At 43.2% G+C, this 25,856-nt stretch overlaps 1 protein-coding gene across 13 annotated transcripts in view; it reads right to left on the bottom strand.

Annotated features, from left to right (window-relative positions):
- LOC137374015 (coiled-coil domain-containing protein 9-like) overlaps positions 1 to 25,856 on the bottom strand; it is a 386,016-nt gene that overhangs the window by 297,569 nt on the left and 62,591 nt on the right. For 10 of the 13 annotated variants that reach the window (XM_068039773.1, XM_068039777.1, XM_068039782.1 and 7 more), the window contains 3 exons: positions 10,650 to 10,717; positions 6,637 to 6,747; positions 5,855 to 5,959 (listed from right to left, as the gene is read on the bottom strand). In XM_068039773.1, coding sequence (XP_067895874.1) covers positions 5,855 to 5,959; positions 6,637 to 6,747; positions 10,650 to 10,664 — 231 coding nt within the window. In that variant the 5' untranslated portion in view covers positions 10,665 to 10,717. The remainder of the gene's footprint in view (positions 1 to 5,854; positions 5,960 to 6,636; positions 6,748 to 10,649; positions 10,718 to 25,856) is intronic. The other 3 variants (XM_068039776.1, XM_068039775.1, XM_068039774.1) reach the window with 1 other exon arrangement.

Raw genomic sequence — 25,856 nt, 5'->3', positions numbered from 1 at the left:
CAACACAGAGACCCTGACTTAAGAATCCTGTCTCAGAGGCAGAGGTCAAAAAGGTCGCTGAGTGTTATTATGTCAAGAATGACATTTTGATGAGGAGGTGGAGACCTCCCCAGAGGCCCGCTGATGAGGACTGGGCTGTAGCTCATCAAGTTGTCGTCCTCCTAGCTACGATAATGAAATTTTAAGACTTGCCCATGAGATTCCAGTTGCTGGTCATTTGGGTATTCGGAAGACTCAAGCTAGGGTAAAGCTGCATTTTTACTGGCCAAAGCAGCACAGGGATGTGGTTGATTTCTGAAAGACATGTCACACCTGTCAAATGGTTAGGAAGCCACAGCATTCAATTAAGCCAGCGCCATTAATACCACTACGAGCATCTGATGAAGCATTTAGTAGGGTTCTTGTGGATTGTGTTGGACCCTGACCTATGACTAAGTCGGGTCATAAGTAACTCCTGACCATCATGGATTTGTCCACCCTACTTCCAGAGGCAATACCTTTGAAAAAGATCACAGGGGTCAGATTTCATGTTCGGTGTTTTTTTAGGAATGAAGCAGCTCAAATCGTCTGCTTATCACCTGCAGTCACAAGGCACGTGGGAGAGATATAACCAAACCCTAAAGAGCATAGTTAAGGCCTATTGTTTTGAGAATCCCCATGATTGAACCAGATGGGTTTTTACAACAATCAACAATGGTTCCATGGTTAGCGTTAGACTAGTTTTTTAATTCCAGATTTAATAATTGAATTCAAATTTCACCATCTGCCATGAACTCATGTCCCCAGAGCATTAGCCTAGGTGCTGGATTACTAGTCCAGTGACATTACCATTATGCCACCTCCTCCCCCTGCACTTCAGGTGCAGGTCTAGGTATCTTTTAAATGAGTTGAGAGTTTCTCCTGTTTTTTAGGTACCAAAACCAGACAGTTCTCAAAGATTCTGTAATAGATTACCAAAAGGTTAATGTGGTAACTAATGTGGTAACAGATTCCTATCCGATCCCAAGACTTGAGGATTGTATAGATAAGGTGGAGAACTCAGCCTATGTTCACAGGATTGATTTGCTTGACTGACCAAGCCAAAGAAACAGCTGCTTTTGTGACACCAGACGGTCTGTTCCAGTATAGTCATGCCATTTGGTGTGAAAAATGCACCGGCCACGTTTCAAAGATTGGCCAATCAAGTAATTACTGAATTGAGTGACTGAGTTGGCTACATTGATGACCTTTTGGTGTACAGCGACATTTGGAGTGATCATGTCAGACGTTTAAGAGCTCTAATTGCCAGGCTGACTAACCTTGTCATAAACCTGGCAAAGAATGATTTTGCCAAAGTCAAAGTCACACGTTGAGGACATATGGTAATACTTGGTCTTGACCTACGTGAGCCAAGATGACAATAGATTTTCCTGTACCCAAGACAAAGAAAGACGTATTACCATTTCTGGGCATGTGAGGATTTTACAGGAAATCTGTCCCTAATTTCAGCACAGTAATCACCCATTGATGAATCTGTTAAATAAAGAACGTGAAGTTCGAATGGTTAGAGTCACGCCAAACAGCATTTGAGAAGTTAAAGACCATTTTAATAAAGAACCAGTCCTTGCAGCCACAGATTTTAAGAAACCATTCAAAGTGGCTATCAACGCCAGTGATGTAGGGGTAGGAGCACTACTGCTCCAAGTTAATGGTATGGAACGGCCCATTAGCTACTTCTCTAGTAAACTTAATAAGCATCAAAGAAAGTATGCGACCATCGAGAAAGAGGCTTTAAATCTTGGACTGGTTCTTCAACAGTTTGAGGTATATGTAACCAATAGTCAAGGGAAAATACTAGTTCAACCCACTTGTGTTTCTAGAAAAATTCAGAACAAAACGACTATTCGCTGATTCACTGTAGTTCGATGTTACAGCCATTTACTTTGAAAATTGTGCAAGTTACAGGAAAAAGCAATGTAATTGCTGATGCTGTATCCAGAGTTTAAAGAAAGGGTGTAAAAGAGAAGGAAGGCCCTGAGTTTTATGCTTATTCTATGATGTTTGAATCCTAATTGTCACATTTATTTGGGTTTTGTTATTGGATAAGTTCTTATGATTTTGCAAATACGATATGTTGTCACGGACTTGTAATTATTTTTCTCCTCGGATTAAAAACAATGTGTGCCTTTAAGACTCTGTTAAAACAGTGCACCTTTGAGGGAGAGAAAGTTCTGGAATTTCTAAGGCACAGTGTGCCAGCAGCTGCATTTTTGTTACCTAGGCGACAGCAGGAGAGAGAGGGCACATGATGTAATGCTTCTATTAACTGTGTAAAGCTGGCAAAAACAGGCTGAAACCAGACTCACTAGCAAGGCGTACTGAAGAAAAAGGAGCTGTTTATATTCTCTCAGCAGAAATTCTACGAGGAGCTACAGGCAAGTTAATTCCCTAAAGATAGAAAAGCCTTCAAGAAACCATTTATATTGCTGAAGGAACTGTTGATGCCTACTGCAGCCAACGAGTGGAATGCCTATTAAAAGTCGACTATTGCATCAAATCCAAGTGAAGACTTCAAGTGGCCTTTGACTATTTCCACATTAGAATACCTCATCCACCAGGAACGTAATCCACAAAGACTTACTTATTTTATTGATTCTTAAGAGACAGCTAATTTTTTTTTTAATATCACTTTTAAAACCGGTTAACTACTGCTATTTTTGACTCTGTGTGTGTGTGTGTATATATATATATATATATATATATATATATATATATGGGGGAGTTAGATTAAAATAAGTTATAAGGTCTTTAGACATAGGTTTATCTTAATAGTGTTTAAGATTTAGTTCTTTTGATAAATAGTTAATTTGTTGTTGTTGTTGGTTTGGTCTGTTTTATTTCGGGGGTTACTGGAGTGTTTAATTTGGCTGTTTTCCGATTGGGTGTGAAAACTTAATAACATACAGCAACTTGTGGAGTGAAGAGACTGAATTGACAGTGCGTTGCTCCCGCCGCGGTCATAACAATGTATAATGCTGGAATACGAAAATGTTACCTATAGAGTATGCAATAATCTATTTGTTAAAATGTTTGATGTTAAGAACTTGCTGTATTCCCAAACTATTGCAAAGAAACCTTTACTACAGGAAAGCTTTCTTTTCCTCAAGGAGAAAACGTGATGGAATCCGTGGCGGCAAAGCTTGTTTTTTTAAGACCCTGACTGAGAAGGAAACTAGAATTCAAACAGAAACGGAAACTGAAACAGAAGATGGAAAAACAACTTCAGGTTTCTGGCGAAACTGACACTGGTTAGAACCATCTCAAATAAGACAGAGTCCTCCCCAGATCAGGCAGGAGTGGAGCGCTGGCAAGCAGGAGCGAAAACTGAATCCAGAAGCTATTTCTGTTACTTAAAGTAGCCGACTAACCAGACCTGGCCATACAGTGTACACGTTGTCACTGATGAATCGGATAAAAGGAAGACTGGTAATTCATGCCATCAAGATTGTCGTGAGCAGAGCTGAGGAGGGTATGGACAAGTACGCCTTGTGGTGAAGACCACACCCGTGCAGCTCGGATTGAGAGGGAACTGCTGTCAGAACAACAGCAGTGGCTAAATCCTTGAAGAAAGGAGCTGAAAATCTACCTGAGGAATTTCAGAGTAATGAAGAAGTATGTGACTGTAATTTGATGCCATATGCTGGGTGGACTGGCAGAGAAACCGTGAGACCCATCTCTGTTGTATCTGATAATTAAGGTGTAATTTGTAATGTATATATTGACCATGATCTGCCTGTTACTTCGTGTTTAATTTATGGTGGTTTTGGTTTGAGTGTTAAAGTAAAATTTACAAAAGTGAAATAGTTTCCTTTTGGTTTGGTTTCCTAAATTAGGGTCAATCGGTGGGTTCAATTCTTTTGGTTTGTTGGTAGCCTCCACAGGGATCATAACAGCAACCTCAGCATCCTACTCAACCTTGATTTGAGCTTCCAACCCCATAGTTTCTTCATCAATAAGATCACCAACTTCCAACTTGTTACCATCGCCTTCCTCTGCCCATCCACTTCTGAAAGTCTCTTCATGCATTTGTCACCTTCAGTCTCGACTCATTAATGTTCTTCTGGCTGGTCTCCCATTTCTTGTTTGTAAACTTTAGCTCATCCAAATTCTTCTGCCCTATCCTATCCCAATCCAAGCCCTGCTCACCCATCACTCTCATTTTCATTATTCCAGATTGGCTTCCAGCCCTCCAATGCATCCAATATAAAATTCTCATCCCATCATTGCCTTTTGCCTCCCTATCTTTGTAACCCCCTCCAGCCCTACAACCCTCCCAGAACCCTCTGTTCATACAACTCTGACTTTGTGCATTCCACACCCCTCCCTTTCACCCAAAATTGGTGGCTATCCTGTCAGAACTTTAGGATTAACACTCTGTAATTTCTCCCTGGACCTCCTTCACGTCACTCTCTGCGTTAAAATCTATCTCTTAAACCAAACTTTTGATCTTTCCTCCTAATACCTCCTTCTTTAGGTTGGCATCAATTTTGATACAATTACGCCACTGTGAAGCACCTTGGGACTTCTTGGAGTTTTTCTCAATCCATTTGACCATCTCTGCCAATGCTTTTCCCTACATCCTTTTCTAATCAGATACTCTTTGTTTGAAAGCATTAAACATTAACTGTTGTGCAGCAGTCCATTTGGCATTTGCCAGCTTCTAGGGGAAAAAGTTTATTTCAATCTCAAATCGTCCTTGGGGTTTGTTAATTTTATATTTGTTCCCTTTAGTTATGCAGTATTCTTCTACAAAAATCTCCAAACCTTAGCAACCCAAGTCCCTATTACTCCAAGGCTGGTATCTGTCATGTAAAGCATAGCCAGCAAGATCAGTGTAAGATCATTGCTTTGCCTACCATGAGACAATTCTATTCCTCTGTGGTCACACACATGCTTAGTATTTACTCTCCCAGTGGCTATTTTCATTGTTGGAAGACAACAGACTGGTACATCTTATATCTTCGTACACGATGTAAAAAATTACTAGTTTATAAAAAGTCAAAAAAAATCCAACGAACTATATGAACTGCTTCTAAAACTCAGCTTCATGCATGTGTGCCACATGATAGCAAGCTCAAAGGACAGACTCCCTCCAACTTGACTTGACTAGTGGTACCTTAGCCTGATCAGAAGCTGATTCCCAAGTTATACTGTCACTTCCATGCCAACATACAGCCAAAACTTCAATTAAATTCAAAGCTTGAAAGAAAGCTACTGGATTGTCTCATAAAAGGTACATATAATTGTGGAAAGTATAAATAAGATGCATCCAGAACACAAACTGACAGGTCAGGTTCGAACCAACAAAAAGAAAATTTAGGATGGATGTCCAAAGAAATTCAACACAATTTTCAACACAAAGAAGAGCTTAATGTTGTGATTGATGTGGGGGGATGAGGGAGGGGATGGGGAGAGAAAAGAGAGAGGACAGAACCCATTTGTATTTTCTGCATTGTTGAACACGGGTGCCAAATTGTCGTCATTACCTACTTATGAAAGTGGTAGTATAACCAGTGTGCAAACATTTCTCACCGATGATCCATAGATTATTCTCACTTACCATTCAAAACTGTTCAAAATGCATCCCTCTAGTTCTGTGACAGAAATCTCTGCTTTTGTTATCAGGAAGGGGGCAGGGAAAGGAGACAAGAATGTCATGGCAGCAAATTATTTTAGAAGACGATTTCTTCCTCTGTTCTCTCCAGTAAATTTTTCTTCCCTCTAATACCTACTGCCATCCACAAAAATCTAGCTGGTCAGGTACTATAGGATGAAGAAATATACAGGCTTACAACAATGTTAAAATACAACTTACATTTGGGGCTTTTGTAATAGTGATGGTGAGATTCTCTGGTCTATTTTTTCGAGTGGTGATAGCCATTCCCTCCAGTTCTGCCCTTTTTTTGTCTTCTTCAATTTCCTGCAATAATCAAATAAAACTTTCATTAGAAGTCAACAGGAGTCAAAGTTTTTTGTAGCCCAACCTCAGATTGCCCCATTGACCCATATAGTGAAGGACAACTTGTCAAACCTCATTAAGATCACTGTACTCGCAACTAAGTGTAACAGTTGGGCTAAGTAAATGTACACAAGTTTCAAAGTAAACAATAGTCTGAAAATCCAAATTGCATTAACATCTCCCTAAAATAATACAAGTTAATTTTAACACAATACCAGTATCATAGTATCCTTAATAAATGTGGTAGTCTAGTCTTGTGTTTCAAAATACCAAATACTGCAGCTACAAAATCAGATATCACATGGTTCAAACTACACTACGGATCGTACTTAAAGTTGGAAAATGACAATCTACTTTTCAATTTTTGATGCGACATTTCAGTTTCTACAACATCATTTAAAATCAAGAAAAAAACTCAAAACATTCTGCAATATGCAAGTAACAGACAATACTGCTGCTAAACCAAAAGAGAAAACGAACTAAAGATGTAGTTTGGAGGGAGGAAGGGAGGGACACATGCACATGGGGAAAAAAAGAACTAACAAAGCAGTGTAAAGCATGTGTAGAGTTTGAATGAACAAGGAAGAATAGATATTTCAACATCCAAGGTTCAAAACCTTATAACGAATATTACATACCCGATATCTTTTCATAAGTGCTTCATTCTTTTTCCGCAAAGCTTCTATTTTCTTATCTAATTCCGCATCCTTCTCCTCCTTAGTCTTCAAAATTACATCCACTGCTGCATCCTAGAAATAAAAGGATACAATGTATGTCAACAGTACCTATGTTGATTAATTCACAGAGAGCAAAGATCCAAAATATGGTACAAATTTCAAAAAACTGGATGAATACTTAAAAAGAAAATTTGCAGGGATATGGGGAATGAGAGAAAAATTGGCTCGTTCTCTCAAAGAGCCAGCACAGACATTATGGGCCAAATGGCCACCTCCTATGCTGTATCATTTTATGATTTTAAGTAGGAAGTAAGACACAACTACTTGACATGGATATTAACAAACATATATGAAATTAACAGGAAAGGGCATAAATAAAACAGACAAGTAAATCTTTTGCAGAGCTACTTATGCAAAGCTCATGGGTGCAATCTAAACTTAGAGAGCCACCAGAACCTGTTTAGATAAGGAATTCAGTGGCATTTTCAATGTAAAATATTGACATAAAAAGTTTAATCAAAAATCATGGCAGTAGGAAGTCCAGTTTCCAGACAGAAAATGCCTACATTAAAAGATTATAAGTAGATTCATAGAATTGTTACAGCACAGGAAGCATGTCTGCACCAGCTCTCTGAGTGAGCAATTCACTGAGAGCCATTTCTCGCCTTCTCCCCATAAACCTGTACACTCTTCCCTTTCAGGTAACTCTCTAATTCCCCTTTGAATGCCTTGATTGAACCTGCCTCCACTGCACTCTGGCAGTGCATTCCAGATCCTAACCACTCGCTGCGTGAAAAAGTTTTTTCTCATGTCGCCTTTGCTTCTTTTGCCAATTACCTTAAATCTGTGCCCGTTCGTTCTTGATCCTTTCACGAATGGGAATAGTTTCTCCTGATCTACTCAGGCCAGACTCATGATTTTGAATACCTCTATCAAATCTCCTCTCAGTGTTCTCTCCTCCAAGGAAAACAGTCCCAACTTCTTCAAAATATCTTTGTAAATTACATTCCTTATCCCTGGAACCATTCTCATGAATCTTTGCTGCACTCTCTCCAATGCCCTCACTTCTTTCCTTAAACATGGCACCCAGAACTGGACAGAATACTCCAACTGAGGCCGAACTAGTGCCTTATGCGCTTGTACTCTATGTCCCTATTAATAAAGCCTAGGATACTGTATGCCTTATTGACCGCTCTCTCAACCTGTCCTGCCACTTTCAATGACATGTACACACAGGTACCTCTGCTCGTCCACCCCCTATAGAGTTACACCCTTTATTTTATATTGTCTCTCTTTGTTCTTCCTACCAAAATGGATCACTTCACATTTCTCCACATTGAACTTCATCTACCACCTGTTTGCCCATTCCACCAGCTTGTCTATGTCTTTTTGAAGTTCTATACTATCCTCCTCACAGTTCACAATGCTTCCAAGTTTCATATTATCCACAAATGTTGAAATTGTGCCCTGTACATCAAGTTCTAGGTCATTAATATATATCAGGAAGAGCAAGGATCCCAAACACTGTCCCCTGGGGAACTCCACTACAAACCTTCCTCCATCCCAAAAAACATCCAATAATCACTACTCTCTGTTTCCTGTCACTCAGCCAATTTCGTATCCACGTTGCTAGTGTCACTTTTATTCCATGAGGTATAACTTTTCTCACAAGTTTGCTGTGTGGCACTAATTCAAATGCCTTTTGGAAGGCCATGTGCACCACATCAACAGCATTGCCCTCAACAACCCTCTCAGTTACCCCTTCAAAAATCTCCAGCAAGTTAGTTAAACATGATTTTCCCCTAACAGATCCATGCTGGCTTTCCTTAATTGACCCACACTTGTTCATGTGACTATTAATTTTGTCCCGAATTATTGTTTCCAGAAGTTTCTCCACCACCGAAGTTAAACTGACTGGCCTGTAGTAGCTGGGCCTATCTTTACTTCCTTTCTTGAACAAAGGTGTAACATTTGCAATTCTTCAGTCCTCTGGCACTACCTGAATCCAAGAAAGGCTGGAAAATTATGGCCAGTGCCTCCGCAATTTCCACTCACTTCCCTCATAATTCTTGGATGTATCTCATCCAGTCCTGGTGCTTTATCAACTTTATGTATAGACAGCCTAACTAATACCTCCCTCCTTATCAATTTTAAATCCTTTGAGTGCATTGATGACCTCCTCTTTCACCATGGCTTGGGTAGCATCTTCTTCCTTGGTAAAGACAGATGCAAAGACTTCAATAATTTAGATGTAGAGGAAATGCTTCCCTCTTGCGAAGAATTCAAAATAATAATTTGCTACCATGTGGGGCAGTTGAGGCAAATAGCAGATACTTTTAAGGGGAAGTTGGATAAAGACATGAGGGTTAAGGAAATATAAGGGAATGGTGATAGGGTTGGAAGAAGTAGGATAGAAGGTTCATGTACAGCATAAACATAGCAGTGAAGTTGGGCAGAATGGCCAGCTTCTATGCTATAAATTCGTAGGATCATAGAATCATAGAATGGTTCCAGCACAGTAGGTGGCCAATTGGCCCATCGTGTTCATGCCAGCTCTTTGCAACAGCAACTCAGCCAATCCCATTCCCCCACCCTGTCCTCATAGCCCTGCAAATATTCTCTCTTTAGGTGCTTTCCCTTTTGAAAGCCACAGTTGTATCTGCCTCCACCATACTCTCATTTTAGATCCTAACCACTCACTGCGTAAAAAAGATTTTCCTCACGTCGTCGTCGTCGCATCTTTTGCCAATCACCTTAAATCGGTGTCCTTTGGTTTTCGACCCTTCTGCCAATGGGAACGCTATCCATTCTGTCTAGATCCCGCATGATTTTGAACACCTCTATCAAATCTCCTCTCAGCCTCTCTTCTGTAAGGAGAGCAATCCCAGCTTCTCCAATCTATCCACATAACTGAAATCCCTCAATCCTTGAACAAGTCTCATAAATCTTTTCCGCATCCTCTCTAAAGCCTTCACATCCTCCCTAAGGTGTGGTACCCAGGATGGACACAATACTCTTGTTGAGGTCGAACCTCCTCTTTCACCATGGCTTGGGTAGCATCTTCTTCCTTGGTAAAGACAGATGCAAAGTATAATAGTATAATAGCAAAATAGATGAGTTCATAAAACAAGTGGGCATTGTTGTGGAGACAGAAGAGATTGAAGAGTTCAGGACAAGGCAGGAAGTTGGGGCTTAGATTAACCAAGTGGAGATAGGGTGTTGAACCAAATTATCTTTTTAGTTCCTAAAATTTAATATACTTTTATCTAGCAAAATAATAATTTCTATTCATTGTCAAATTTAGACAATTTTATAAAGGTTCATGATAACCTCCTTGCTTTTGTACTCTGTGCCTCTGTTTATAAAGCCCAGGACCCCATATGCCTTTTTAACCACTTTCTCAACCTGCCTTGCCACCTTCAACAGTTTGTGCACATATACCCTCGGGCCTCTCTGTTCCTGCACCCACTTTAGAACTGTGCCGTTATTTTATACTGCCTCTCCTCATTCTTCCTACCAAAATGTATCACATCACACTTCTCGACATTTAATTTCAACACGTCCACCCATTCCACCAGCCTGTTTACATCCTCTTGATATCCATCTCTATTCCTCTCACAGTTTTGTGTTATCTGCAAATTTTGAAATTGTGCCCTGTACACCCAAGTCCAGGTCATTAATATAGATTAAGAAAAGCAGTGGTCCTAGTACCGACCCCTAGGGAACTCCACAGTATACCTTCCTCCAGTCCAAAAAACAACCATTCACCACTACTCCGTTTCCTGTCACTCAACCAACTTTGTACCAATGCTGCCACTGTCCCTTTCATTCCATGGGCTTCAACTTTGCTGGCAAGCTTATCATCAAACATTTTTTGGAAGCCCATGTACACCACATGAACTGCATTACCCTCATCAACCCTCTCCGTTATACCTCATCAGAAAACTCAATCAAATTAATTAAACACCATTTACCCTCAACAAATCCATGTTGGCTTTCCTTTGACTCGGTGGGCTGAAGGGCCTGTTTCAGTGCTGTATCTCTAAATAAATAAAAATAAATAAATAAATAAAAATCCACAATTGTCCAAGTGACTGTGAATTTTGTCCCAGATTATCGTCTCTAAAAGCAACCACTGAGGTAAACTGACCATCTTGTAGTTGCTGGGCTTATCCTTACACCAATTTTTGAACAAGTGTAAAACATTTGCAATGCTTCGGTCCTCCAACCCCACCCACTACCCACCCTATATCTAAGGAGAATTGGAAGACTATGGCCAGTGTCTCCCCAATTTCAACCCTTACTTCCCTCAGCATTATCAGATATATCCCAGCCGGTCCTGGTGACTTATCAACTTTAACTGCAGCCAGCCTTTCTCTAATACCTCATCTTTATCAATTTTTAGCCTAACCAGTATCTCAACTACCTATTTCACTATGGCTTTGGCAGCATCTTCTTCCTTGGTAAAGATAGATGCAAAGTACTCATTTAGTACCTCAGCTATGCCTTCTGTCTCAAAGTGTAGATCCCCTTTTTGGTCCCTAAGCAGCCCTATCCATCCTCTTCCTACCTTTTTACTATTTATATGCCTATAGAAGACTTTTGAAGTCCCTTTTATGTTAGCTGCCAGTCTCTTCTCATACTCTTTCTTCGCCTCTGATTTCCTTTTTACTTCCCCTCTGTACTTTCAATATTCAGCCTGGTTCTTACTTAAAGTGTCAACCTTTTTTATTCTTCCATGGGATGTAGGCATCACTGGCAAGGCCAGCATTTATCGCCCATCCCTAATTGCCCTTGAGTAGGTGGTGGAGAGCTGCCTTCTTGAACTGCTGCAGTCCATGTGGTGCAGGAACACCCACAATGCTGTTAGAAAGGGAATTTCAGGTTTTTGACCCAGTGACAGTGAAGGAATGGTGATATATTTCCAAGTCAAAATGGAGCGTGGCTTGGAAGGGAACTTGCAAGTGGTGGTGTTTCCATGTGGCTGCGGCCCTTGTCCTTCTAGGTAGTAGAGGTTGCATGTTTGGAAGATGCTGTCAAGGAGGTGTGGCGAGTTGCTGCAGTGCATCTTGTGGATCTTGCACACTGCTGTCACTGTGCGCCAGTGGTGGAGGGAATGAATGTTTAAGGAGGTGGATGGGATGCTGATCATGCAGGCTCCTTTGTCATTGATGGTGTTGAGCTGCCAGAGTGTTGTTGAGCTGCGTTCATTCAGTCAAGTGGACAGTATTCCATCACACTTCTGACTTGTGCCTTGTAGATGGTGGATAGGCTTTGGGTAGTCAGGAGGTGACCGACTCTCTGCAGAATTCCCAGCCACTGTCCTATTGTTGAAACTCCTCTCTATCTTACTCTCTATCTCTTTTGTCATTCAGGGAGCTCAGGCTTTGGTTGCCCTACCTATCCCCCTCGTGGGAATGTACCTCGACTGTACTTGAATCATCTCCTCTTTAAAGGAAGCCCATTGTTCCTTTACAGTTTTGCCTGTGAATTTTTGATTCCTATTCAGCTGGGCCAGATCCATTCATAACTCACTGAAATTTGCCCTCCTCCAATTAAGTATTTTTATTCTAGACTATTCCTTGTCCTTTTCCATAGCTAGCCTAAACCTTATATTACTATGATCACTGTTCCCTATATGCTCCCCTACTTTGTTGGCCCAGGCTACAGGATGCGGCTGAAGGATGGACATAACCAAATGTTTGGTGCACTGGAAAGTCTACCAGAAAGCCTGCACTCAATGTCAAGGAGCATGGAGGAGTCCAGCACCAACTTGGCACAAAGCTTTGCACAGAAATCAAATTCCATCCTTTCCAAAATGGAATCATGACCAGTGCATCCGCTATCTCTGCAGCTACCTCTTTTAGAACCCTAAGATGTAGGTCCTGGGATTTGTCGGCTTTTGGTCCCTTAAGTTTCCCCAATACTTTTTCTCTGCTAATATTAATTACCTTAAGTTTCTCACTCTTATTAGCCCCTTCGTTACCCTCTATCTCTGGTATGTAATTTGTATCTTCTCCGGTGAAGACAGACACAAAACATTTATTCAGCACTCTGCCATTTCCTTAATCCCCATGATTATTTCGCCTGTCTCTGTCTGTAAGAGACCAACGTTTACTTTAGTTACTCTCCTTTTCATACACTTGTAAAAATTCTAACAATTAGTTTTAAATTCCTCGCTAGTTTACTCTCATTCTATTTTTCCCTTATCAAATTTTTGGTTATTCTTTGCTGGTTTCTAAAACACTTCCAATCCTCAAGCTTACTACTATACTTCTCAACATGATAAGCCTCTTCTTTTAATCTAACATTCTCCTCAACTTCACTAGTAAGCCATGGTTACTTCTTTCTTGATTAGTTTTTGTTTTGTAATGGAACATACTTTTGTCGAAAATTTTGCATAACTTCTTTAAATGTTTCCAACTGTTTATTTACGATCACACCTTTCAGTCTATTTGTCTAATCAACATTAGCCAGCTCTCCACTCATTCCTATTAAATTCACTTTGTTTAACTTTAAGGTTATTGTTTTGGACTTGAATATTGCACTATCAAACTTAATGTAGAATTCAACTGTATTTTGATACTTTTTCCCCCACAAGATCTTTTATTATGGGATTACGAATTAATCCTGCCTCATTACACAATACTAGATGTAAAACAGCTCTGTCCCTAGTGAGTTCCACAACACATCGTTCGAAGAAGCTGTCGCGAAAGCATTCTACAAGCTTATCTTCCAGATTACTTTTGCCCATTTGATTTGTCCAGTCTATAAGAAGATTAAAGTCTCCTACGATTAGAACTTTGCCTTTGTTACGAGCTCCAGTTATTTCTTGCTTAATGCTCTGTCCAACAGTATAACTGCAAGACTTAGACCTAGACTTCAGTGTAACGGGCACAATTTCAAAATTTGCAGATGACACAAAGCTTGGAACTATTATCAATTGTAATGAGGATAGCAATAAAATTCAAGAGGACATAGCCAGGTCGGTGGAATGGACAGACAAGTGGCAGATGAAATTTAATGCAGAAAAGTGTGATGTGAGTCATTTTGGGAGGAAGAACAGTTCTAAAGGGGGTGCAGGAGCTAAGGGACCGGGGGTATATATACACAAATCGTTGAAAGTGGCAGGACTGGTTGAGAAAGCGGTTAATAAAGCATATGGGATCCTGTGATTTATAAAAAGGGGCATAGAGTACAAGATTATGATAAATAAAAACAAAGTGCTGGAAATACTCAGCAGGTCTGGCAGCATCAGTGGAGAGAGAAACAGAGTTAACATTTCAGGTCGATGACCTCTCACCAGAACTGCTGGAGAAAGAGGTCGAGTATGTACATGTGGCGGCACATGTGGATCTCAGGATACAGCCAGAACAGCAGTCTGAGGAACATTGTACGTCTCAGAGATATTCCTGGGTGGATTCGAAACATAAAGGATGGAACTTCAGTTGGAATCTATGTGGAATAAGTCGGAGCCGGAGACAGTCACTGAAGATGATGAGGCTGTGAACACCAGCTGAGAAATAGAAAGCAATGAAGGTGAACAAGGTAAAAGAGACAAACAGAAATCCCATCAGAGAGAAGAGCAGAACTTCAAGGTAGGCATTCCTGAAAGAGATGTAGCAGTGAATTAAACACTAAAATAAAAGCTAAATACAGCGGATGTTGGGAATCTGAAATATAAACACAAAGTGCTGGAAATATTCAGCAGGTCTGACAGCAACTGTGGAGCCAGAAAGAGATGTTTCAGGTCGATGACCTTTCATCAGAACAAACTGGCTGGAGGGCAGATTTAGCGGCCAATTAGCAGCAGCAGGCTTGGGATGGAGGCGGGACTCAACGCGCAGGCCTGATTTACAGGCATGACAGCAGCCATTATAGTGGCAGCCGTCTTTTAAAGATATGGAAGCCCGAGGTAAGCAGGAGAGGCAGAAGCCTGAAACCCGTGGTATGGCTGCTCCACAGTTTTCTGATGCAGCCTTGGAGATGATGTTGGAGGCAGTAACAAGAGAGGCAAGCAGTTTTGCTCCCGGAGGTGGTAGAAGGCAGCCACCCAGCTAATCTACGCAAGCTTGGCTAGAGGTGGCTGAAAATGTTAGTAGCCACAGCATTGTCCAGAGAACCGAGGTGCAGTGCCCCATAAGGTTTACTGAACTTCTTTGCTCTGGCAAGGTGAGTGCAATGCAACAGCCAGATGACAGGCCTCCAGGTCTGCAGCCATCAGCTGAGCAGCCTGAGGGTGCATGGTGCTCCTGAAAATGGCAGATGTGTACCAGGGTAATTACTGGCCCATGTGCAAGGCTGAAAACCCTAACACTGTTGAGGACCTGGCAGCAGTGAGATGCAGTTCCTTATCTAAATGAGCTGCTGGCATTGATGAGAGGGGCCAGCATTGCTTCATCTCTTTCCCTCTTTTGTCCTTGCAGAAGAAAAGGTTGCAGAATGCAAGAGAAAGGGTCCAGATGAGAGGAGGAGTGTCCCGCTCACTATCCTCACGCATAGGAGAAGGCAGCAATCGACATCGCGAGGGCAATCCGCATGATGAAGCTGGTGATGGAGATGGAAATACCTGAAAGACAGGGTGAAAAGATTTTGAAATATGTAGATAAATGGGATGGAGTGCACTCCTCCTCAAGGGAAAGCATTCCAATGCCTCACCTGCATTCGAAGCCTCAGCTCTACAGAAGCTTCTGCTGTCAGAGGAGAGGTCTCCCACAGGGGGAGGATGTCAGTGCAGCAGCACCAGAGGCCTCCACAGAAACAGAACCAGAAAAGCCAGCAAGCACCATTACACCATACAAGAGCGCAAAAGTGCTGAGCGCACTGGATACAGCAAAGGCAATGGGCCCTGACAACGTCTCGGCTGCAGTATTGTACACTTTGTGCTCCAAAACTAGCCACGCACTTAGCCAAGCTGTTCCAGTACAGCTACAACACAGGCATCTACCCAACAATGTGGAAAACTGCCCAGGTATGTCCTGTCCACAAAAAGCAGAACAAATCTAATTCAGCCAATTACCACCCCATCAGTCTACTCACAATCATCAGCAAAGTGAAGGAAGGTGTTGTTGATAGTGCGATCAAGCCACACTTTCTCAGCAACAACATGCTCACTGATGCTCAGTTTGATTTCCACCAGGGCCACTCAGGTCCGGAACTCATTACAGCCTTGGTCCAAACATACACAAAAGAGATGAATTCCACAGGTCAGGTGAGAGTGACTGCCCCTGACATCAAGGTAGCATTTGAGCGAGTGCGGCATCAAGGAGCCCTAGCAAAACTGTAATCAATGGGAATCAGAGGGAAAACTCTCCAATGGTTGGAATCATACCTATCACAAAGGAGGATGGCCGTGGTTGTTGGAGGCCAATCATCTCAGCCTCAAGACATCACTGCAGGAGTTCCTCAGGGTAGAGTCCAAGGCCCAACCATCAATGACCTTCCTTCCAACATAAAGGTTAAAAGTGAGAATGTTTGCTGATGATTGCACAGCATTCGCAACTCCTCAGATACTGAAGCAGTCTGTGCCTAATTGCAGAAACACCTGAACATCATTCAGGCTTGGGCTGTTAAATGGCAAGTGACATTCACACCACATGAGTTGCAAGCAATGACCATGTCCAACAAGAGAGAATCTAACCATCTCCCATAGAAACATAGAAAATAGGAGCAGGAGCAGGAGTAGGCCATTCGGCCCTTCGAGCCTGCTCCGCCATCCATTATGATCATGGCTAATATCATCCAACTCAGTAACCTGTTCCCGCTTTCTCCCCATACCCTCTGAGCCCTTTAGACCCAAGAGCTATATCTAACTCCTTCTTGAAAACATACAATGTTTTGGCCTCAACTGCTTTCTGTGGTAGCGAATTCCACAGGCTCACCACTCTGTGGGTGAAGAAATGTCTCCTCATCTCAGTCCTGAAAGGTTTACCCCGTATCCTTAGACTATGACCCCTGGTTCTGGACTCCCCCACCATCGGGAACATCCTTCCTGCATCTACCCTGTCAAGTCCTGTTAGAATTTTATAGGTTTCTATGAGATCCCCCCTCACTCTTCTGAACTTCGGCAAATATAATCCTAACCGACTCAATCTCTCCTCATACGTCAGTCCCGCCATCCCAGGAATCAGTCTGGTAAACCTTCGCTGCACTCCCTCTATAGCAAGATAAGGAGACCAAAACTGCACACCATATTCCATGTGTGGCCTCACCAAGTCCCTGTATAATTGCAGGAAGACATCCCTGCTCCTGTACTCGAATCCTCTCGCTATGAAGCCTTTTTTACCGCCTGTTGCACCTGCATGCTTACCTTCAGTGACTGGTGTACGAGAACACCAAGGTCTCTCTGCATATTGCCCTCTGTTTATAGCCGTTCAGATAATAATCTGCCTTCCTGTTTTTGCTACCAAAGTGGATAACCTCACATTTATCCACATAATACTGCATCTGCCATGCATCAGCCCACTCACTCAACTTGTCCAAATCACCCTGAAGCCTCTCTGCATCTTCTTCACAACTCACCCTCCCACCCAGTTTTGTGTCATCTGCAAATTTGGAGATATTACATTTGGTTCGCTCATCTAAATCAATAATATATATTGTGAATAGCTGGGGTCCTAGCACCGATCCCTGCGGTACCCCACTAGTCACTGCCTGCTATTCAGAAAAAGAGCCATTTATCCCTACTGTTTGTTTCCTGTCTGCCAACCAATTTTCTATCCATCGCAATACACTACCACCAATCCCATGCGCTTTAATTTTACACGCTAATCTCTTATGTGGGACTTTGTCGAAAGCCTTCGGAAAGTCCAAATAAACCACATCCACTGGCTCCCCCTCATCAACTCTACTAGAAACATCCTCAAAGAATTCGAGTATATTTGTCAAGCATGATTTCCCTTTCGTAAATCCATGCTGACTCTGCCTGATTCTACCACTGTTCTCTAAGTGCTCTGCTATAAAATCTTTGACAATGGACTCTAGAATTTTCCCCACTACCAACGTCAGGCTGGCTGGTCTGTAATTCCCTGCTTTCTGTCTACCTCCCTTTTTAAATACTGGGTTACATTAACTACCTTACAATCTGTAGGAACGGTTCCAGAGCCTATAGAATCTTGGAAGATGACCACCAATGCACCCACTATTTTTAGGGCCACTTCCTTAAGTACTCTGGGATGCAGACCATCAGGCCCTGGGGATTTTTTGGCCTTCAATCCCATCAATTTCCCCAACTCCATTTCTCTACTAATACTGATTTCCTTCAGTTCCTCTCTCTCACTAAGCCCGGTGTTCCCCAACATATCTGGTATTATATTTATGTCCTCCTTTGTGAAGACAGAACCAAAGTATGCATTTAGTTGGTCAGCCATTTCTTTGTTCCCCATAATAAATTCTCCCGTTTCTGACTGTAATCACCAATCTTTTTCTCCTCACATACCTATAGAACCTTTTAGTCCGTTTTTATGTTCCCCGCAAGCTTGCTCTCATACTCTATTTTCCACTTCTTAATCAATCCCTTAGTCCTCCTTTGCTGAATTCTAAACTGCTCCCAATCCTCAGGTCTGTTTTTTCTGGCAGATTTATATGCCTCTTCCTTGAATCTAATGCTATCTCTAATTTCCCTTGTAAGCCATGGTTTGGCTACCTTTCCCGTTTTACTTTTGCGCCAGACAGGGATAAACAATTGTTGCAGTTCATCCATGCGCTCTTTAGATGTTTGCCATTGCCCATCCACCGTCATCCCTTTAAGTAACGTTTCCCAATCCGTCATAGCCAACTCGCGCCTCATACCTTTGTAGTTTCCTTTACTAATATTCAGGACCCTAGTCTCAGAATCAACTTCGTCACTCTCCATCTTGATGAAGAAATCTATCATATTATGGACGCTCATCCCCAAGGGGTCTCACACCACTGGATTGTCAATTATTCCTCTCTCATTACACAATACCCAGTCTAGGATGGCCTGTTATCCAGTTGGTTCCTCAACGTATTGGTGCAGAAAACCATCCCTTATACACTCCAAGAATTCCTCCTCTACAGTATTGTGATTAATCTGATTTGTCCAATCTATATGCAGATTAAAGTCACCCACAATTACAGATGTTCCTTTATCGCATGCCTCTCTAATTTCCTGTTTAATGCCATTCCCAACATCACCACTACAGTTTGGGGGTCTATATACAACCCCCACTAACGTTTTTTGCCCCTTAGTGTTTCTCAGCTCTACCCATACAGATTCCAATCGTCAGAGCTAATATCTTTCCTCACATTGCGTTAATTTCCTCTTTAACCAGCAATGCAACTCCACCACCTTTTACTTTTGTCTGTCCTTCCTAAATACTGAATACCCCTGGATGTTCATTTCCCATCCCTGGTCACCTAGCAGCCATGTCTCCGTAATCCCGCATATATCATATCCGTTTACATCCATTTGCGCGATTAATTCATCCAATTTATTGCGAATGCTCCACGCGTTAAGGCATAAAGCCTTAAGGCTTGTCTTTTGAACATTACTTGTCCCCTTCCCACTATTTTTCACAGTGGCCTGTTTGACTCTGGCCCTTGATTTCTCCACCTATCACTTTTCTTATTTCCCTTACTGTCTTTTGTTCTTGTCTTTGATCCCCCCCTCCTCTGACTCCTTGCAAAGGTTCCCATCCCCCTGCCATTTTAGTTTAAACCCTCCCCAACCGCTCTATAGATTTCTAAACTTCCCTTCACTTGACCCCTCCTCCCACCCACCATTTTAGACTAAATTCCTATCCATAGCCCTAGTTGTACAATTCACCAGGACACTGATACCAGCCCAACAGAACAGCTCCCTCTTTCCCGAGTACTGCCACCAGTGACCCATGATTCAAAATCCCTTTTTCCCACAACACTCTTTGAGCTATGTGTTTAATTCTCTAATCTGCTTGATCCTTTGCTAATTGGTGCATGGTTCAGCTAACAATCCAAAAATGATTATCTTTGAGGTGTTGTGCTTTAATTTGAGCTCTAACTCCTCAAAAACTCTCAGCAGAACATCATTCCTAGCTTTACCTATGTCGCTGGTTCCTGCGTTGACCACAATTATTGGATCCTCCCCCTCCAAGTTTGCCTCCAGTTGCAAGATGTCTTTAACCCTGGCACCGAGCAGGCAACACAGCCTTCAGACCTCCCAGTCACAACTCCAAAGAACACCATCTATCTCCCTGACTATACTGTCCCCCATCACTACCACATTCCTTCTCACTCACCCCACCTCAATAGCTTCCTACACCCAGCGAGTTAACATCTGTCGCACTTAAAGTAGCCAGAAGCGCTGCACAAAGAACAGCCAGGTGCTGTAAAAATGACTACTGGCAACACCCATGTAGTCATATTCAGCTGGCCTTCGACACCAGAAACAGCAGAGGAATGTATGATGGCATTAAGAGAGCTTTTGGGCCAACCATCAAGAGGATTGCCCCCCTCAGGTCTAAATCAGGGGAAACGATCACTGACCAATGCAATCAAGTGGACCGCCGGATGAAGCACTACCTAGAACTGTACTCCAGGGAAAACGTTGTCATTGATACCGCCCTCAATGCAGCCCAGTCTCTGCCAGTAATAGATGAGCTGGACGAACAGCCAACAAAAGCGGAACGCAGTGATGCCATTGATTCTCTAGCCAGTGGAAAAGCCCCTGGAAAGGATGGCATTACCCCTGAAATAATCAAGAGTGCCAAGACTGCTATACTCTCACCACTCCATGAACTGCTTTGCCTGTACTGGGATGAGGGAGCAGTACCACAGGACATGCGTGATGCCAATATCATCACCCTCTATAAGAACAAGGGTGACCGTGGTGACTACAACAACTACCCGTGGAATCTCCCTGCTCAGCATAGTGGGGAAAGTCTTCGCTCGAGTTGCTTTAAACAGACTCCAGAAGCTGGCTGTGTGTGTCGACCCTGAAGCACAGTGCAGCTTTCGAGCAGAGAGATCCACCATTGACATGTTGTTCTCCCTTCGCCAGCTACAGGAGAAATGCCGCAAACAACAGATGCTCCTCTACATTGCTTTCATCGATCTCACCAAAGCCTTTGAACTAGTCAGCAGAAGTGGTCTCTTCAGACTACTAGAAAAGATCGGATGTCCACCAAAGCTACTAAGTATCATCTCATTCCATGACAATATGAAAGGCACAATTCAGCATAGCGGTGCATCATCCGACCACATTCCTATACTGAGTGGCGTGAAACAGGGCTGTGTTCTCGCACCTACACTGTTTGGGATTTTCTTCTCACTGCTGCTCTCACATGCGTTCAAGTCTTCAGAAGAAGGAATTTTGATCCACACAAGGTCAGATGGCAGGCTGTTCAACCTTGCCCATCTGAGAGTGAAGACCAAAGTACGAAAAGTCCTTATCAGGGAACTCCTCTTTGCTGACGATGCTGCATTAACATCCCACACAGAAGAGTGGCTGCAGAGAATCATCGACAGGATTACGGCTGCCTACAACGAATTTGGCCTAACCATCAGCCTCAAGAAAACGAACATCATGGGACAGGACGTCAGAAATGCTCCATCCATCAATATCAGCGACCACGCTCTGGAAGCGGTTCAAGAGTTCACCTACCTGGGCTCAACTATCACCAGTACCCTGTCTCTCGATGCAGAAATCAACAAGCGCATGGGAAAGGCGTCCACTGCTATGTCCAGACTGGCCAAGAGGGTGTGGGAAAATGGCGCACTGACAAAGAACACAAAAGTCCGAGTGTTTCAAGCCTGTGTCCTCAATATCTTGCTCTACGGCAGCGAGGCCTGGACAACCTATGTCAGCCAAGAGCGACTTCTCAACTCATTCCATTTTCGCTGCCTCCGGAGAATCCTTGGAATAACATGGCAGGACCGTATCTCCAACGCAGAAGTCCTCCAGGCAGTCAACATCCCCAGCATATACACCCTACTGAGCCAGCGGCGCTTGAGATGGCTTGGCCATGTGAGCTGCATGGAAGATGGCAGGATCCCCAAGGACGCATTGTACAGCGAGCTCGTCACTGGTATCAGACCCACCGGCCGTCCATGTCTCCGCTTTAAAGACGTCTGCAAACACGACATGAAGTCCAGTGACACTGACCACAAGTCGTGGGAGTCAGTTGCCAGTGATCACCAGAGTTGGCGGACAGCCATAAAGACAGGGCTAAAGAGTGGTGAGTCGAAGAGACTTAGCAGTTGGCAGGAAAAAAGACAGAGGCGCAAGGAGACAGCCAACTGTGTAACAGCCCCGACAACCAATTTTATCTGCAGCACCTATGAAAGAGTCCGTCACTCTAGAATTGGCCTTCATAGCCACTCCAGGCGCTGCTTCACAAACCATTGACCACCCTCTAGGCGCTCACCCATTGTCTCTCGAGACAAGGAGGGCAAAGAAGGAGAAGAGTACTATCGTCAGTTTGCCCATCCACCCTGCAGTCCTTGTTTACAACCACACAGGTAGCAAGAACCTCGTATCTGTTGGTCCTCCTCACACTTCTAGCAGCTTGTCATGCTCTGCATGGCCTTTCTTAATTCTCCCAGTCATGTTCAATCCCCAGAGGAAGACCTACTAGGCCACCAATTTCCAGAAGCAACTTCCTTTCAGCACATTTTATAAGACTATCCAAACCACTCCTTGTAGAGTATTCAAACTTTAGTTAAGTACAGGAAAGCGGCAAAAATGCATACAATTGCACCAGTAGCCAGGAAAAATAATCCAGCAACTGCAGGTACTTCATGAACCCTTTTAATAGCACAGATTTGGGGTGGGGGGGGGGAATAGAAAGAGAGTGGGTGGGGGTTTGGGGGGACAGGGGGCAGGGTCTTTCATTCCATTTATCATTGTGATCAGCTGTGTGAGGATAATCTGCTGCCTGGAATGGGGAGTTGGAAAATGGCAGCAGTGCATTCAAATCAGAGTTGCACACTCATGTGTCACATCATCTCACTGCTCTGCATGCTGCTGGTGATCATTAAGCACAGACATACACACCCCTTTGCCAAGATAGTGCCCTGTGCATTTGCCGTCAGACGTATGCGTGCACATTTCAGACTCCATTTGAGACTTATTTAGCTGCAATGCACCAAAGAAAAGGGTGCTACACGGTCCAATTTAGCCCCCATGGTCTGATGAAAACTGATCTCAGACCTCAAACAAACAATCACAATCTCAAAGTCACAGTTCCAGCAAGAAATTTCCATTCCTTTTTTATCTCAATTTAGACTTGGAAAGTTAGATCAGCGATCTTATTGACCAATCACAGCCATCCTCGAATGCCAAGACTCTCAAACAACAACCTCATTCCCTTTAAAGGAAGTACTGTTAAAAAAAATTAAATTATTACACTATATACTGCCCCTAAAAAATTAATGGCATGTAAAAAGGCACAAAGTAATCTATGAATCAACCAAATATAGTTATGATGTCAGATTTGACAACGCTAAGTGTGTATGCACTGCAAAAAAGATTAGAATTAGAACATTACAGCGCAGTACAGGCCCTTCGGCCCTCGATGTTGCGCCGACCTGTGAAACCATCTGACCTACACTATTCCATTTTCATCCATATGTCTATCCAATGACCACTTAAATGCCCTTAAAGTTGGCGAGTCTACTACTGTTGCAGGCAGGGCGTTCCACGCCCCTACTACTCTCTGCGTAAAGAAACTACCTCTGACATCTGTCCTATATCTTTCACCCCTCAACTTAAAGCTATGTCCCCTCGTGTTTGTCATCATCATCCGAGGAAAAAGACTCTCACTATCCACCCTATCTAACCCTCTGATTATCTTGTATGTCTCTATTAAGTCACCTCTCCTCCTCCTTCTCTCTAACGAAAACAACCCCAAGTCCCTCAGCCTTTCCTCGTAAGACCTTCCCTCCATACCAGGCAACATCCTAGTAAATCTCCTCTGCACCCTTTCCAAAGCTTCCACATCCTTCCTATAATGCGGTGACCAGAACTGCACGCAATACTCAAGGTGCGGCCTCACCAGAGTTTTGTACAGCTGCATCATGACCTCGTGGCTCCGAAACTCGATCCCCCTACTAATAAAAGCTAACACACCATATGCCTTCTTAACAGCCCTATTAACCTGGGTAGCAACTTTCAGGGATTTATGTACCTGGACACCAAGATCTCTCTGCTCATCCACACTACCAAGAATCTTCCCATTAGCCCAGTACTCTGCATTGCTGTTACTCCTTCCAAAGTGAATCACCTCACACTTCTCCGCATTAAACTCCATTTGCCATCTCTCAGCCCAGCTCTGCAGCCTATCTATGTCCCTCTGTACCCTACAACACCCTTCGACACTATCCACAACTCCACCGACCTTCGTGTCATCCGCAAATTTACTAACCCACCCTTCTACACCCTCATCCAGGTCATTTATAAAAATGACAAACAGCAGTGGCCCCAAAACAGAACCTTGCGGTACACCACTAGTAACTAAACTCCAGGATGAACATTTGCCATCAACCACCACCCTCTGTCTTCTTTCAGCTAGCCAATTTCTGATCCAAAGCTCTAAATCACCTTCAACCCCATACTTCCGTATTTTCTGCAATGTTAAGGTGGAAGCTTCTAATAGAAGAGACAGCTGTACAGGACAATTAGTGAAAATTATTTCCATGGGTTGTAAATATGTAAGAGTGTAAAAAAATAGGATCAATAAAGAATAAAAGGAGGTGGTCTGAAGTGTCAACGACACTTAAGAAAATTAAATACTTGAAGGCTTTGGGCAAAGGGCAGGGAAATTGATATAATTGATAGCTCTAATATGGAGATAGAACCAGCACAAAGATCTATTGGTTTCATTCTATTCTGAATTTTTAAAGATTCTACGAAAAGAATATAATGATCTGCACACATTTTTATTTTATAATAAATTAGTTAAAATGTTGGAAATACTCAGCAGGTCTGGCAGCATCTGTGGAGGGAGAAACAGAGTTAACGGGTGGAATTTGATGCTCTCCCCACGATGGGTTTGGAGGCAGGGAGAGCATAATAATCGGGTGGGATGGTGGCAGGGGTGATCCTGCCATCACCCCACCTCTGCCAAAATTTAGTCCGCGGCAGGAAGGCCCGTGAACGCCCTTCCCGCCCCGCCACCAATAGAGGCCCATAACTGGATAATTAACACCCTTCCCGCCGCAGCCACAATTACTTGTGCTGCTGCCGCACGGGAAGCATGGCACAAAAACTGTGCGGGATGCTTCCCTGCTCCGGTGAGGGGGGCTCATTCAAAGGCACTCAGTCCCTGAATGAGGGACCAGGCATTGGGAAGGGGGGGGCGGGGGGGTAGTGCCACTGAGGGCCACCCCCCTGCGCTTGCTGCCAAACCCCCACCCCCTGTGAGACACTTCCCGCCCAGACCTGCCTTAAGCCTGGTTCCAGCGCCACTCCTCAGTGTCCGGTCGTTGCAGCGACGGCAGTAGCCACCACCTCCGCAGTGGTGCTGCAGCTGCCGGCCTCTGATTGGCCAGCAACTCTGCAAGGCCGGGACTTCCAGCAACAGCGTCCTAAATCCTATGGAAGGCCCACCATTGTCCAGTTAAGTGCCTGACTGGCACTAAATTCGGCAGGCCTTCCTTAGAAATGGGGGCGCAGGGATCTCGTCATTGGTTTCCCCTAACATTGAGACACCCGTCACAAACATAAAATTCCCCCCGGCACAAGGGTGTGGATTTATGGATTAGAAACTGAAATAACGACATTCGAGTTGCTGTACATAGTTTTAAGGTGTTCTTTGCACTTTTTAATTTGCACTATGGATAGGTAGAGGTTTTTAATCACTATTCTCACTGATGATGTCAGAAGTTTAGCTAATTTATTTCTCCTTTCCATGAAAGGAAGGTGAAGCGTCCAGCACTGATTATACAGCTACAACTCGAAATAATCAGGCAAAAAAGGAAAAATAGGACTTAAGAATTCCCCTATCCATGTAACAAATGCATCCAGCTCACTAAACCTCTGTTCAAACAGGGCTAGCAAGGTGATCTTTTCATTGAAAACTGTCGGCGAGACATTAGTCATCTCAATTTCTCTGGCCCCCTCACTCACTCTAACCTGTCTCCCTCTGAACTTGCTGCACTCCGTTCTCTCAGGTCAAACCCCGACATTGTCATCAAACCTGCAGACAAGGGTGCTGCTGTTGTCATAGTCATAGAGAGATACA

This window comes from Heterodontus francisci, chromosome 9 (assembly GCF_036365525.1).
Source record: "Heterodontus francisci isolate sHetFra1 chromosome 9, sHetFra1.hap1, whole genome shotgun sequence".
NCBI classification, from domain to species: domain Eukaryota; kingdom Metazoa; phylum Chordata; class Chondrichthyes; order Heterodontiformes; family Heterodontidae; genus Heterodontus; species Heterodontus francisci.
This window is presented reverse-complemented; position numbering and strand designations above follow the sequence as displayed.